The sequence below is a fragment of the Oreochromis aureus genome, linkage group 17 (assembly GCF_013358895.1).
Source record: "Oreochromis aureus strain Israel breed Guangdong linkage group 17, ZZ_aureus, whole genome shotgun sequence".
Lineage (NCBI taxonomy): Eukaryota > Metazoa > Chordata > Actinopteri > Cichliformes > Cichlidae > Oreochromis > Oreochromis aureus.
The window spans coordinates 21750423-21767575 of NC_052958.1; the positions used below are offsets into that span (position 1 = coordinate 21750423).

General features: G+C 41.4%; 1 protein-coding gene across 1 annotated transcript; it reads left to right on the forward strand.

Annotated features, from left to right (window-relative positions):
* Positions 1 to 658: 658 nt before the first annotated feature.
* On the forward strand, positions 659 to 15984 carry c17h12orf56 (chromosome 17 C12orf56 homolog). Its single transcript, XM_031730320.2, is given in 13 exon segments — positions 659 to 1147; positions 4655 to 4850; positions 5055 to 5070; positions 6293 to 6479; positions 6613 to 6768; positions 7004 to 7074; positions 7792 to 7936; positions 8028 to 8122; positions 8766 to 8855; positions 9966 to 10200; positions 14378 to 14455; positions 14535 to 14716; positions 14840 to 15984. Coding segments are annotated over 13 exon segments (2052 nt in total). The 3' UTR covers positions 14952 to 15984.
* The last annotated feature ends 1169 nt before the right edge of the window (positions 15985 to 17153 follow it).

The following is a 17153-nucleotide window of genomic DNA, read 5'->3' on the forward strand; positions in this document are numbered from 1 at the left end:
TGAAAGGGTCACCCTGACGAAGATGAGGAGGACAAGGAGGATGAAGGAGACAATGCCACATTTTCAGCATTTTTCATGCTTCACACAAACGCAATCTGTCCCTGAGCAGCAGCACAATGACTTATTCTTTACTGAACCGTGGGGACACAGGAAGAAACTGTGATAATCTGCAGTCTGCCGTCCCTTAGTGGTAAGAGTCAGAAAGTGCAACAACATCGAAATTAAAAGCAAACATATTTTATATTAAATTACAACAATCTAATTTAAAGGGTAATATCCATAACAAGAAATTCATAATACTGCAACCTGAAATCTAACCTATTTTAAGCAAATGAAATGTAAGAAATTAACAAAATATTCCCCCAAAATATGGTGAATAAACAGAATCATTTAATTAATAACTAAAGTTAAATATCAAATGAAGTTTAATTCCATATTAAACCATTATTTGTATAAAACATTTTAAAAAAGAGGGAAATTAAAACCACTCAGTAAAACACACACACACACACATATATATATATATATATATATATATATATACAAGAACTACTACTACTAATAGAAACTAAAGTAAAAAGACACATTTATTTATTCATGATATATATTATTTAAGAACAGTAATTACTACATAATTACTGCGTCTGGCCAATCAGCAATGTTCCGCTCCTCTTCGCTGACCAATCAGAGAGCAGACGCACTGACGGCTCGAGTCATTGGCGCTTTACCTACAGCTCACTGTCCAGAGCCGGGACAGAACCGGCGGCGTGTGTTCACCTTAACTCGACTTTTCAAACTTACCGGATGGAGCGGGGTCGGGGAGCACCTACCTCGCGACAAAGCGGCGGTTGAAATCTCAGAGGTGTTACCGGCGACTCTACGGAGCGGTCCCGTCATGGCCCACAGCGGCTCCGGGTCGTTGCTGTACCGGCGGAACGCGCGGCTGGACTCGTTCCTGCAGCGGAAGCTGGAGCGGAGGGTGTACGAACGGATCCGGGCTTACGAGCCGTGCGTGGTGCTGTCTGAGTCCATCAACAAGGTGTACATGCACGTGGTGCTCAACGACGAGTGCGTGTACCTCACCGAGTACCCGCCGCGCACTCTCACGGCGGCCGTAAGCTTCAGGCGCGTGCGTTACATCGAGCTGGTGAGTTTGAACAGAAAAAGTGGTTTTAAAAAGTATTTATTTTTGTTTCTACTGCATCAATCAAAAGCTATTTTTTTAAACGAAAAAACAAACCAAAAATCTGAACATTACATATTATTACCCCTGCTTTTAATAAAATAAGATACGATGTTTTGAAAAAAATAGTATTTTGCCAATAGATAGTTTATATTGGAGAAAATAAGTGTAAATACTGTGAGGACTTAAGACGTCGAGTTTGTTCAATAAATGATAAAAAAGTTATTGATATAAAATCAACAGAAAAACATTCTACCATATTTAATGGATTTTCTATTAAATTGGCATTTAAGGTAAGTTATTTTTAAGGTAAATAAAAGTAAAATTTTAAAAGAAACAGTACAGAGTTAAAGCACTGATTTCCAGTATTTTTTATCTTAAATGATGACGTGACTGTTTTAATGTCTATGATGGATATTGTTGTGTAGACCAATTATTTATCAATTAATCGAGAAAATAAGCATACTGTGCAGTGTTCATGTCACGTTTGTTCAGTAAATGCTCGAAAACTTTAATAGTTAAACCCTAACATTGCATTTGGAGGCTGTGTTGTAATGAGTCTCTGTGGGAGTTGTGGATGGTAGGATACAGGCTGTGTTCAGGGGGGATTTGTGTCAAAACTGCAACTTGTAGCACATGAAGAGCCACATCAGGTGAAAGAGGCTAAGGCAAGGCCTACATTTTGAAGTGGCTGTAGAAGGAAATCTGTTTATCTTTTAAGAATAAATTCCAGATCTCCAATGGTTGATTCTACTCATCCAAGTGACTTCTTCAGTCAACTGAAGAAGTCACTTGGATGAGTGGCGAAACATTTCTCCCACTGAAAACGCTACGTCCAGATGAACAGAATCAACCTTTGGAGATTTACTTACCTGGATGATTGAGAATGCATCAAGACGAAATAATCTCCAGACTGACATCACAGAGTGGATGATGAGTCAAGGAAAATCTCAGTTACCTTTGAAACCTGAACTGTGAACAAACCAGAGAAGACAGCAAAACAAAGTCCGAAGGGTTGTGACCTGTTTGCACTTTGGTTGATATTCCTGCAGTGAAGTTTGTCTGAGAGCTAGAGCTGAAGAAGCATCACACACATTTAAATGGGCTTTCGTCTAGCTTTTTTAAGATGAGAATTAACTGTCAGACTTTAAATCTAAACTTCATATTGACACTTAACTCTTCACGTTTAGGTTTAAAACCAAGCTCCAGACTTTTTAAGAACATTTAGAGATAGATATGGATGAAGTTTGCAGTTTATAATTAGGACCCCATAGGTTTCTATTATTTTTGACTTGTGACATCTTTAAAGCTGAACCCAATGAGGTAATTAGTGGATCTTTAGAGTTGGTTCTATTAGCAGAATATGTTAAAGCTCAATTTTTTTCTGTCTAATTTGACAGTAAACTGAATAAGTTTAGGTTTTTGGAGACTTAACTGACATAACCTTCAGTGACAGCCAAACCACGACTAAAGCACGTTAAATTACATGCATGTCACACGGTGCGTTCATTGACTAACCGGCTTCTGCTGATTAATCCTGTTAAACTCTTCAGATTACACATGAGTTAGTTCGATTTATAGGTTTCACTTCTCACCTTTACTGCTGATGGCGAGAACAAGAGCGTAACACCTGCTCTGGTTTGCATATTTCATGTCTGTGCATACTGAGCTGCACTGAACCTCAGAGCACCTGAGTTGCAGGAAGCCTGGAAACCAATCATGGAGCAGGACTCGGGTATGATTAACAGCTGTCAGTAATGTTGGTATGTACATGTATATCAACCTGCCAAAGAACAGCAGAAACAGCACAGAGAAACTGTTAATGAGGAAGCCGTTATCCTCAGATTTTAATTAAACTTTAAAAGCTTAAAATAGTTCCAGTGCCGCATAATACAGAGCTGCATAACATGCAGCAAAAGTCGCGCTGAGCCTCTAACTTCATCTCGTTATGTCAGAGGTTTAACTCGGCCCTAACAGAGTTAATCCCGTCTGCATTAACTCTAAGATTACCACCTGATGACCTGTGCTGGCCTCTCCATGGCCTCAGCACCACCCTTTAGCCACTTTGTGGAGGATCCTCAGAGCACCGGGAGCCGTCTGAGTGAATAAATAATGATGCACATGAAGCGTGTCGCTCCCAATGAAGGGATGGAAACTTACGGGGACTCGAACCTGCTCGCTGTAACAAACAGAAATCAGGTCTTCTGTAACGCGATCTTTGGCAAACGCAAAATTAAAGCTGCTCAGAAGATGAGACGTGCTTTATTCAAGTTCCCGTGACAAAGCAGCCGCCAACATATTCAATGCAACATTTAAAAAGCAGTTAAATAAATTAGAGTCACTCAATAAAATAAAATCTGACAAAATACAATCCAGAAGTTTTGACCCACCATTGATTTCTTTGTATTTTATAGATGTTTCTGCTGTTTTTTTTAAGTGCTCTTTAGCAATACTTCTCCAGGCTTTCAAAGTAACTATCATCCAAGCATAAAAAGGATCTTAACTTAGATGAACCAGTGTTGTCTCCACACATAACAGAATATTAGCAAAGAACCAGTTTACTATTTTTTGACAACAGCAGTGTGTCATAAAAAAACACGACCATTCTTTCTGTCATTTAGTTGTCAGAGATGACACAGTTTCACAGGCACAAAATAATATTTTTACACCAACAACATTATTCAAAAAGATCTGTTAGCTGAAAACTTAGATTTAAAATCTATCTTAAGCAGATGATCAATGTCCATGAAAGATGTGAGAGGAGGACCTGGACCTTCAGCTGATCAGCAGCTGATCACTGAAGCCTCATCAGAAATGGTCTCAGTGGAAGAGCGGCTGTCAAGAAGCTGTTTTTAAGGAAGTGAAACAGAGAAAAGGTTGACGTATTAAAATTACACAAGAACTGGACTGAAAATTGTTGAACCAGATCTGAGGGAACGATGAGATGTTGTCAGGAGGGAAAAAAACACAGTGGAGTGATATCAGTCATGGATTGGCCCCCCCAGTGCCCAGACCTCAGGATTACTGAAGCAGTGTGGGATTATCCTGCATCCTTTTATTACACACAGATTCAAAATCAGTCTACAGCAGATGATCAATATCCATGAAAGATGTGAGAATACCCACTTATAGTGGGTATTCTATAAATGCACAGTATGTATGTTCAAATGTTGTATATGGCGCAAAATATAAACATTATCTTTATTTAATCTTGTTATTCTGTAAATATCCGATTTTATTTCAAGGACTGAAACTCATCATAATGTACAGATTCATCTTTTTATTAATAGTTTGATTAATAGTTTCTACAAAACCAAAATTTGCTTGAAAAATATTCAATCATCAGAATCGATGAGCTAATGTCAGTTTTCTGTCGACTCGTTTCTGCACCGCTTGGTTTTGTCTTATTTCTGATTCTGCTCCCTCATATTGTCACATGTTATAATCTTTACAGCATTGTGTTTTTTACAGGTGAACGACCTCCCAGATTTCCTCACTGGGAAGCATCAGAAACGCTGCCAGCACATACGGATCGTCTACGTCACCGAAAAACCTGCAGCGAAGCAACGCAATTGGTTAAAGAGAGACAAGAAAGAGGGGCTTCCTCCTGCAGCCCCGCCCTCTCGCAGAAACAGCCACTGTCCTGAAATAACAAGCACATTACAAGGTAACTGAGACAGTTTATGTGATTTTAATGATGCTACGCAATGCTATCAGACTGAAGTTTATGCTTTTTGTAAGATGCATCAGAGACGTGTGGAATGGTCTCTTCAGAGATCTGATCCTTTGGAAAGACACCAGTGAGGTTTATGTGTCGTCTTGTTTCTTTATCTGTAACTCTAACCATCCTGTGTGTCCATTTCCTCCACAGAATTTTCCACAGAGAGGTGAGTAAAACACAGATACACTTCAGAAGCATGTTTTATTTTAGGATGCTCACACATGAAGGGTTTTAAGTCCTCCCTGCAAACACATTATGTAACACCAGCGTTGAATTTGGTTATAATAATTTTAGAAGCTGCAGAGTGTGCAAGAGTGGGGCGGACAGTGAAAGTTTATGTGTGGGGACTTCAACACTGTAATGTGGTTGTCTGTTGTGAACGTGTTAACAGCTGAGCCACTTTACCTGAGTATGTAATGACCACCTCAGTGTCTCAGGTAGCTCATGACTTATTTACTCCAGGGACTAGTTTACCTGCTGCTCATTAACATGTTCACAGAGTGACTCCAGTGTTGCTCCTCAATTTCACACCTGCAGTGCTTCATCCACACACCAGGCAGCAGGTAACACCCACCTGGTACTGCTGGTCCATAATTTATCCTCTTTCAGCAGAATGTGCCCACTGATGATTGAAATGTAGAGATGTGCTTTCCAAACACGTTTTTATAAATTCACACAGCAAGAGAACCCGCTGGTTCGCTGCTGGACAGTTTGCAATTTTACTTGGTTGCATGCGGGGTTCCGATCCTCCTGAGTTCTTCTGTGAATGAGGCAGGAGATGGAGGGAGGAAGGAACAGATTTACTGTCACCGAACTGTTGCCTGGTAACGATGAAGTGCTGTAGAACAGACGCAAACAGCATAAAATGTAAAAGCTGTGTCACGCTAATGTTCCCTGCTGCTCAGCTGTGCTCACCCCTGGGAGGTCATTAAACGTACACACTTTTCTTTCACTGCCAAACCTTAGACTGCTTGTAAAGTTGAACCTAAGGATGAGCTGACAGCATGAAGCCTCAGGAGCACGAATATCATGACTGTGTGAATCTACCTGAGAGCTCTTTCTGTTTTTAAGCTGCAACATTTGTGCAGAAAAACAATAAATTAACAAATAAATGAAGTTCTGAGACCATGAGGCCTGCAGAGGGAATTATCCCAAAGCAAAGCATATTTTAGAGGCTTATGCGTCTAATGTGACGTTAATTTACTACATGAACCTTGTGTTGTGTTCAGGTAGACCTCAAACTAGCAACCGAGACCATTAACTGATCAGGAAGGTGTTTTTAATTGTTTTAACTTCAGATGGAATACAACATGAAACTCACACAGTTGATGATGCAGACACTTCACAGAAACCATGAACCTGATGTGTGCGCTGTTTCTTCTCTCCAGCAGCCAATGGAGGAAGGAGGAGCTCCCCCCAGTGTTAAAGCACACCCGCTCAGCCTCGTGCCCGAACCCAGAGACTCTCGGCCTCATAAGAGTCCCGCAGCCTCCCCCCTTTCACTCCCCCTCAGTCTCACCTGCCTCATCGCCATCGCTCTCAGAGAAAAGCCTGAAGAGCCTCGAGAGTGGTCAGGTATAAACGTGCGGTTGTTCTGATGAAGATCTACTCAAATTTAATTTGAATTAAATTACACAAGGGTCACACGTCTCTGTAAATTTGGTCGAGCTCTGTTTATTGTTATGACCCCGCCGCTGTGCTGTTGCAGTTACAAAGGAGGATCGGTTCGGTCCTGTCGCGCCTGCTGAGACGAGGCTGCGTGGACAGCGAGGAGGAGCGGGAGGCGGAGCTCCACCTGTATGCCGTCTCAGAGACGTCCAGACTTTACCTCCACCTGCAGAGCTTGTGGAACAGCTTCAGTATTGTGAGTGAAGACTGTCTATGAAGAATATTTAACACATTGAATGTTAGCTTTAGAAGTGTTGTGGTTATTTAGATGAAAGTGGAGCTTTAAGGTGCCCTGTGGATTTTTGGAGTAGATAACTAAATGTCACAGTGTGCAGGTTAAACAGAGCGTGTCCCGTGTGCCGGGATGTGTCTGATGGTGTACTCCCTCAGATTCCTGAGGTGTGTTAATGAGTGTGTGTGTGTGTGTTCAGAGGTCCACCCTTTTGTTAGATCCGCTCTACAGAAGGAGGAACTGCGCTTCATTGTCTGCTCCTGCCATCAGGTAATAAACTGTTCAGTGCAGACTGCAGACACACAACTTCCTGCTTGTCCAGTCAGAATAAAGGTCACAGGTCAGTTAGTAGTAAGTCAGTTACTGTGGAAACAGAAACTCTGGAGAATCATTCACTCATAGAATATACTGGACATAGCTGTGACGGCACCCACTGGTTTTAAACTCCACTCTACTGATTAGTGCTGCGGATACTCACTGAGGCTGAAGCCGAGGCGTCCTGGAGTAGCTGTAGATTACAGTATGGTAGCTCTCCACAAAGCTCCAGCTCAGTGACTGCAGTTAGCTGAGGTGAAGCCTGTCAGACAGCTGACAGCTACAGCCGCCTGCATCAGCCACCCATAATCATGCAGAAGTTCACATTCAGAAGAACTGCAGCTCCAGATGTTTCACTGCACATTTAATACTTGCAAACATGTACATTTGTTTAGTTTACATTTGAGTGGAGCTTAAATAATGAGACCATGAAATGTGAAATGTTTTAATGAACTGAAATATTATTTTATCTTGGCTGTGCTGAGCTGTAGCACTCATATTCCAATATAAACATTTATATAAAAACATTTCCAGAGATTTCGACCTACTCTGAGAAACCTCATCTGAGCCCTGAAGGTTCATCACAGTGGGCTGTGACAAATTTAGGCTCATTTAAACTTGTTATTGCTAACAGGCTCAAACGTCGGTGTTAATGATGATGTTATATTTAAGCTGGGAGCGGACGGCTCACCTGTTTGGCCAGCTGAGGTCCGAGCTCCTGCAGGACGGGATCAGCGTGGAGAGTATGTACCTGCTGCTGCAGGAGCTGAGGACCGCCGCGCACCGCAGCGTTATGCTGCGCCGGCTCTTCTGGAGGGTAAGGTTTATAAAACCTACTCGGCACTGTGTGTTTGACGTACAGAACGTGCCTGTGAGTTGCAGTGAACGACTCATTTTCTGTTTTCCAGTCCAGTGAGGTGTGTACTTTCCTGCTCTGCACTCTGGAGGGATGTCTTCACGGCCGCCAGAGCCTCGGTGGACTCTACACAGCAGATCAGCTCCTGTAAGCCCCTTAGCAGGTGTTCATAGCTCCACAGAGGCGAGATTTCAGATTCATTAAGGTGTTCCTCTGACTTTATTCAACGTGGGGATTACAGAGATGATGTGCATTATTTCACAGCTGTTTCCAGAAAGTGGGTTTAGTGAAAACTTCAGATTTTTGAAGCCTGAGATGTTTTCTTTAAACAAGGTAACTTAAACTTAGTTTGCATTAACAGCATAACACACTGTGAACCTAACATGCTCACTGGCAGGTTTCCTCTCTCTGCCTCCTCCTGTTGAGCCTGAAGCAGTTTCACCTCCTCATTCATAAATAAAGAACATGTAAAGAGCTGAAGTTTACATTATAGTCCCACTAATGTTCGCAATTATCAGTACTGAGGACAGAGAGGACAGGTCCTGTTATTGTTGCGTGCGGTTATACCAACAAAAATATTCACAGAATTCAGTTTGTTCAGAAACACAAATCCAGGGTGAGTGGATGAAGACCACGATATTACCTAAAACACTGAAAGAATCTATCTGCATATGTGATAATATTTATAGTAACAATATAATAACTAACTGCAGGTCATATCTTCCTTGCTGTGTGTTGCTATGATGATGATGACGAGCATGTGACTGAAGCTCTGCTGTTTGTGTTTCAGACTGAGCTCTCTGATCGTTGACACGCTCGCCATCATGTTCAGAGAGACGGAGGTCGAAGCTGCCAGACTCAGCCTGCTCTCTGCCAAAAAGTAAACAGAAATGTAAACAGAACACAGTGTATGTGTGTGTTTGTTCCTTTCGTAAAACAATCCTCATTTCAGGTATGTTGAAATGTGTGTTGGCAGCTCCCGTAAAAACCTCAAAGGACCTTAGACTGGAATACAGAGATTTTCTATGTATCTACAAGTGAGGGATCCACATCTAAGGAAGTCAATACACTAACTCACACTGTGATGATACACTGTGACGAACTGTACTATAGAACTACTCCAGGGGCTTAGGATCAAAATGAAATGAATACTGGACACATTAAGTTAAATGGGAAGAGATCAGGAGTAAATTGTCCGAGTCATTGGAGGCAGTGCAGAAACCAAAGTATCTGAGGAAAAGTTAAAATGCTGAGATATGAGATTCCCCGTACTGCTGAAGTTTAGGATTTCTGCCTTTTTAAAGAGGATGTGGTTACAAAAGAAGACTGGTATCTTTGTGAAATATTACAAAAGAAAAATTCTTGTAAAAACTGATATAAATCTGAATCATACAGGCTTGAATGATAGATGGATAATGACGCCAGTGTGATGGAAAAAACTGAATTCAGTCTGAGATCCAGAGAAGTCTTTAATGTCTTTACTTATGTTACGCCCCAGTCTAGGGGTACAGGAGCGTAGCATAAGGGTTAAAAAGGAAGTGACCCCGCCCTGGTCCCCAAAACCATACACAGAAAAACCAATTTCTTAAGTGAAAGGTGGTTTATTGTCTACACTGAAAACTAAGCTCTGGGGTGAACGAAGTTCCAAATAACAAACAAAACAAGCTAAGTCAGGAGAGGAGGTGCTATCTAAAACCCTATGTAAAACAAAAACCAAACAAAAGACACATGCTACACCTAACTCCCTACCTGAAATAAACAGGAGAAAACAGTACAAGAATGAATGTATCCCCAGTGTGTTTGTGAGGTTTATCTATTAACAATAGTAAATAAAAAGTGAGAAAATAAATGTGAAATTTTCTATCATTTCTTTGGTTGCAGCTGGAGCTGCTTTGTTGTAGTCTGGTGAAACCCGGAGAAAAGTTATCAAGCTCATTTCCAGATGTTAGCACACCTTCCCCTTTCTGCATTAACTGTTGTCTCCCTGCAGAGGTGCTCTGGCCTCCCGAATGCTGCTTGCCTTAATATGTGACCCTCAGCCACAAACTCACAGCGGAGGATCTCTGATGGACTCAGAGGTTAGCTGCTCTCTGCTCACATCAAGTGTCTTTCATGTGCCTTCGATGCATTAAACCTTGTGCTTCTTACAGCTTCAGGCCTTACTCGCTGAGTATCTGGACACCGCCGCCTCTCTGCTCTTCGAACTGCTGCTCGTAGGCCACGTGGTGAGTTTGATAAAGCGTACAACAGGGGGCGCTTCTCAGCTGTGAGTAAAATGTGTTTATGCAACACCTCAGGCTCTCCTGGGAATTATAAAAACTAAACAATTGTAACACAGATGAAGCGCTAATGAATTAATACACATCAGGTATTAGGTGGAATATTATTAATCAGAAGATTTAAGAATGGCTACTGGAGCTGATGGTCAGTAATCAATAAATACACACAACACACAACGCTGTTGCAGGTACAATGTATTTAAACAAAACCAAGGAAAAATAACAAGGAAAGAAAAGGAAAAAAAAATTACTCCTGCTGCAGTGGTGCCCGGTTTAAAGTGCACAAAGACAACTAAATAGTCCTGTAGCTTAGATCAAGCATCAAGTTCAATAATGTTCCCCATAAATAACACACCACCAATTCAAAAACACTGGTCCCCACTGATGAGAGAAAGTCCATGATTTTTATCTGAGTGTCCAGTGTCTCCCAGCCCTTCGTTGGCTCGCCATCCTTTTTAAACCCAAAACGGGTCACCTGGCCTGCATTAAATAAACAGGACCAATAAGAAATCACAAGAATAATATGAAAGTGTCAGCCAGTTTAGCTTAATACATTAAGTTATTCTTGTTCTTGTGTACACAGTAGTCCATAAATAAACAGTATATTTAATCAATAAAGACTTATCTCAAACAGTTCAACTGCTATACAGTGCTCAGCATAAATGAGTACACCCCACTACATTTGTCAGAAAACCTTTAGTTTCCTTTCAGAATCAACTCTTTCTATGACATGCTATACTACAAAATACTCCCACAAATGTGGGCCATTCATTGCAAATACGATTTGTTAATTTCCATACAGAAAAAAGTGATTTTCCTAAGAAATTCATTCAAGCCCATGTCACAAAAATGAGTACACCCCAATTATAGTCTTAGGAGAAAAGCCCCACTTAAGACTACAAAATTCGGATTAACAGGCATTCAACCACAGGTGAGTATAATGATTCATTTAAGAGGTGTCCAGCAGACAGGTGACTATGAAAGGGCATTACTTAACAAAGAAAAGCCCTTCCCATTTCATGCTGTCAGCAATGGCTCCACATGGAAGAGAAATGTCACAAAATCTGAAAAAGGTGAGGGCTACAAGAAGATCAGCAAAGCTTTACATATCAGTCACAATACTGTAGCAAAAGTGATCCAAAAGTTTAAGAAAGATGGGAGCGCAACCATCTTACACAGACGTCCAGGCTGTCCATGCAAGTTAACATCTCGACAGGAGCATCTTCTGATGAGAAGGGTTGAAGAAAATTGCCATGCAAGTTCACTGCAGTTAGCTAAAGCAGTAGAACGCCAAACTGGAGTGACCGTTTCCCGTGACACCATATGGCGCACACTGCAGAGGAACTGTCATTAACTCAGCCAGTTAATGCGAGACAAATCAGCTGCTGATTAAAGCTCTCTGGTTTGATCAGAAAAGAAAACATTGGTCTACACACCTGAAGGTCCCGAAAGCGCATTGTGAATTCTGTCTCGAGTCTACGGATGTATCCATGTATTTCCGTGGTGCTGATGCTGCGCTGAGCGGACAGCTCCTGAAGCATTTGAAGTGTCGGAATGTGGAAATTTCAACATCGCTTGAAAAAACTGCCAGCTAGCAACGTCCCTCTTACCGGTAGGCTAAGTTATTTTTAGCCAATTACAAGTTGAATCTGATAGTTGAGGTTGTTAGCTAAGATACCGTCATTAAGAGGCGGCACAACTAATGTGTCTATGTGAGGTAATTTGCAATGTGCACCACTGGCCCGGCCATTTATTTTTTTTAATGCACCTTCTCAGATTAATTCACTGCATGTCGTGCCCAGGGCTGGACTGGGACAAAAAATCGGCCCAGGCATTTTGACTAGAGACCGGCCCACCAGGTATTATAGGAAAAGCCATAAAGCCTTTGAATGAAAACAAACGCTGTTGTGACAGTGATGTACGCTGTCTTGTTGGTATATGTATGATTTCTATGCATTTTACATCAGATAAAAACTTTGGTTGTAAGATTCAGGAAATTATTTAATAAAAGCTAGACATTTTAAATGAGAATAAGAAAAAAAAGTTTTTCTTTGTCCCCCCCTTCCCCTGTTAATGCCCTACCTGCCCCCCTGGCAAAACTTTGCTAGACCCGCCCCTGCACAGTTACCAGCTGTCAGCTACGTAGAAAATGATCCTGGTGTTATTTGTCCCTCAGAAACAGTTCATAACTTCCCTTCAACTCATTCATGTCACCTAAAAGGTAAACCTGTTTCTCCATCACCTGTTCAGCTCTGATGATTCAGTAAGGACATCTCCTGGTTTCATCTTCATGTTTCCCTCTCCCCAGATAACCAAACCGATATCATGACCAGCAGCTTTTACAGCTGTGGCTCCAGCAAACATCAGCTGATACTAGAAATTAATATTAAATAAATTCTAACAACAGTTGATCAAGCTTAAATGTGCTGCTGTTGTTTAGCGCGACATCCGCTGGTTTCCTTTCTGGCGCAAAGTGGGCGATAAACAAGAGAGAAAAGCCGATCAGCTGATCATTGATCAGTTTCATGATTAAAGTAGCAACAGGAGAGGGAGGGGGAGAGAATTAGAGAAGAAGAGGCAGCTGTGCAGCGTAAAGACACAGAATAACTCCAGCTTTGTGTCTTTTTCATTGTAGCTGGAGTCCGGGACAACCTTTTTCCTTTTCGGCTCAATACGAAACGCATATTTTCTCTGAATACAGGACAATTCCATTTTTTACGGGACTGTTGGCAACTCTAATAACTAAACTTATGAACAAAATAAAGTTTACTATCAGTAACATCACAGCACCCACCCAGCTGTATAGAAACTCCATCATGCTAGCTAATACACAGTACGAGTTATTGTAACTGACGGTGAAAAGTCAGCACAACGAAAATAAATTCCACCTAAACTTGGTTTATATCTGACCCAGATAGACTGCAGGTCATAACTTCTTACCTGAAGTTCAGTTCACCTGACACTCGGACTGGCAGCCGCCTCGGGTCTCTCCTCCTCCTGCCTCCCCTTTCCCTTATCCACCTGCTGGCCTCTGTGGGAGCTCCGCCATAGCCACCACCAAACAACTGACTTATTTTTACACATTGGCCAGCATCTGGCCAATCCACCACCTTTCACTGTTTATACCGTTACAAAAAATCAGTTAACCCTTCGTGTGCCAGCTGTGGCACGCGTGCCCAGGGTTGTCCACCCCTGCTCTAGAGTAATGAGAAAAAGATCACTGTTTTTGGAACTAATAGTTTCAAAACTGTATGGCGTCGTAAAGGTGAGGATTTCAAAGAGAAATGCATGGTGCCTACAGTAAAACATGGTGGTGGCAGTGTCCTTATGTGGGTCTGCATGAGTGCTGCTGGTGTTGGGGAGCTGCATTTCATTGATGGTATCATGAACTCAACAATGAACTCAAAAGCTCTATACTAAAGGAGAAGATGCTGCAATAACTCCGTGCACTTGGTCGTCATGCACTTTTCCAACACGACAATGATCCAAAACGCACATCTAAAGCTACTGTTGCATTTCTGAAGAAGAACAGGGTGAAGGTGATTGAATGGCCAAGTATGTCTTCTGATCTGAACCCAATCGAACACCTGTGGGGAATTCTGAAGCGACAAGTTGAGCATCACTCTCCTTTCAGCATCCAGGCTCTAAAACTGGTTATTCTAGAAGAATGGAAAAAGATAGATGTTGCACTATGTCGCCAACTTGTTCATTCCATGCCTAGAAGACTTGGTGCTGTCCTTGAAAATCATGGTGGTCATACAAATAGTAGTTGTAGTAGTTTTTGTTGCAGGGTGTATTCATTTTTGCTTCAACCAATTTGAGTAAAACTGAAGATTTTCTGATGTAAGTTATATTATTAACCTTAATTTCATGTTATGGCGTTAAACAAGTGTTCAATAAAACTCAGCTTTGTGAAAATTTTCGAAATTGTTTATTAGTTCACTGAGCTACTGATTAAATTCATACTTTTTAAAGGGGTTGTACTTATTTATGCTGAGCACTGTATACAGATTGCATAGCTTTAAAACATTTATTTGCTATCATATTCAATGGTCCAAGAAAGTTCTGAATATCCACACAACAAGAAACAAACACAGTTTTTGTTCAACTCTACGTGTTTCAGACCAGCAGGTGTGTCTCTGCTGACAACTTCCTGTCTGTCGGTTGGATCCTCAGAGTCCTGCAGCCTCATCCCCACCTGGTAAAGGTCTCATCAGATTTAACTGTTTCTGTCAGAATGATAAGAATAACTCAAACGCTGACCCTCTCCGCCCCCGCAGCTCTCCTTCATTGGTTACCAGGTCCAGCAGGTGGTGCTGATTCTGACAGGCCTGCAAGGCTCAGTCCTGAGTCCTGTTCAGTCTGTCCTGCTGTTCCAGCGCCTCCACCTTCTGCTGGCCTGTCTGCAGTACAACAGCCAGCTGGCTCAGCATCTGCGCTCGCATTTCAGAGAGGAGTTCAGGTATGCTCAGGACAGCCACGACAGTCACTAAGTATAAACGGGCTCACGTTAACTTCTTATTATAAAGAAGAAATGTGTAAATGCTCCAAAATCTGACTGCTCAGATCTGTTTCCATCCTGCAGATACTCTGTGATGCCGTCAGGCTCTGAAGTGAAGCTGCCACCTCACTATCCTATAAGCCGACCCACTCTGAGACTTGTCGAGCACATTCGAACTCTTATGCTGCTCAGGTGACAGAACACCAGTGTGCTCCTAACCTTCACTTTACACAGGCATCCTCAGTGAAGGAAGCAGGATTTGGAGTCCTCGGGATGATCTGCTGAAAGTTTCTGGATTATTATTTATCACAGACATCTTACTGTTACTGCAGACAGAGAGATGGAGATATATGCTTGGCCTGTAAAGACTGTTCAAATGATGTGCACTCCTAATAACCTGAGCTGTTTTAAATGCAACTTGTATTTAGTTCTTTACTTGGCTCTCCTAAGCACATAGTGAAGGAACCACTGTGAGGGACTGCATGGTTTGAAGCTGTCTGCCCATCGCCATTTTGATTTCCTGAAGCCAGAAGTTAACTTCTTGGACCGTCTGTTTAACTTTTTATTTCGTTCTTTTTATTTTTAACACAGAAAGACAACATTCGCTGATATAGGACCGTTCAGTTTAAAATAATACAAACAAAGCTCCCCTCAATTCAACTTCTTTATATAATTTTGGTTCTTTTGGCTAAAATAGATGTTAAAATGTTTTAGTCCACACATATTAGTCTTACTGGGCAATAGCTAGTACAATGCATAGGATCTTTTCCTTCCCTATGCATGACTGTAATAATTGCATCCAACCATAAATTTGGCTGCTCTCCTGAGTTTAGTGTAGAGTTATATACTTTGCATAATTTGGGGGTTTATTTATTGTTTTTAAATTTAGCATCGACTCTTTTATTTCAGCTTCTGTGATCGGTACTACTAATTTAGTTGCTTCCATCTTTGACAGTTTAGCCAATTTAAGGGATTTAAGGAACTCTAATTTTTTTGTTTCTGAGGTTTTTGTGCTTCCTCCTGTACAACTGTCTGTAATATTTTACAAAAGTATTGAATATTTCTTTAGTTTGAGTTTCAATTCTGGATTTCTGATCTTAGGAACTGTGCTTTTCTGAGCTGAAAGGCCAATAACAGTTTTTATTAATATATCTGAGACCCTCTTCTGCCTTGTATGGTAGGGGCAGAAGAGGCACTTGAGCCACGCAGTTCGTCTTGTAATCAGAAGGTTGCCGGTTCGAGCCCCGGCTCCGACAGTCTCGGTCGTTGTGTTCTTGGGCAAGACGCCTCACCCGTTGCCTACTGGTGGTGGTCAGAGGGCCCGGTGGTGCCAGTGTCCGGCAGCCTCGCCTCTGTCAGTGCGCCCCAGGGCAGCTGTGGCTACAATGTAGCTTGCCATCACCAGTGTGTGAATGGGTGGATGACTGAATGTAGTGGAAAGCGCTTTGGGGTCCATAAGGACTAAGTAAAGCGCTATACAAATACAGGCCATTTACCATTTGTATGGAAGTAGCTCATCTAATTGTTGTATAGCTTCTTTTAGCTTTTTAAATGTATATTGTTTATGTTCTCTCTCTAGTCTTTTTACTTTATCTTTAAATGTCATTTGATCTTATATTCATTTTCATAACAACTGGGCTATGGTCAAAAACAATGATTGATTCAATTGTCATCTGCTTTATCCTATACATGTCGTTCTTTGACATGAAACGTCTATTCTTGTGTACCTTCCAGGTATTTGGGACATGAATGTAAAATCTCTGTTGTTAGGATGAAAATGACACCAGACATCCACCAGTTCCAGTTCAGTCATCATACCTAATCGGTCATTTTGGACTGAGGTTTTATTATTACCAGTAATATGTCTAGGTTAGTATTCAGAGTACAAATTAAAATCTCCTATTATTTTTATGCCTCCTGTTGTTCCAGTTACCATGACAAAACGACCTTTTTGAGATGCTCTCTCAGGTAGTTGAGTTTCTTGAATCAAGACCACAGAGCACTGCAATTTCTTTAGGCTTTTTTCTCTTGATTGGGTTAATGATTCTGCTTACATTATAATTTACAAAATTTAAATAAGTCATAATCTCTGTACAATATTATATGCTTCCCTTATTTAAACAACTATGTCTAATAAACATGTTTAACTGTCTATGTGTTGACAGCTCAGTGCCCCTCTTTCTCTGCAGCGCGTTTTGACTTCGAGTTCCTTCAGCAGCCTCTGTTAGTGTTGCAAAGGTCTTCTCTGGTATCCAATTTAATTTTCACTTCTGCCAGGTACAGACATTTCCCCTGCACTTTCCTTTTATTTTAGTTGTTTTATGATTTCGTGAACCTCTTTTCTACATTGGGAGTGTAGTCTTGATCGAAGAAGACCTGTCTCTGGCTCCATGCTTGC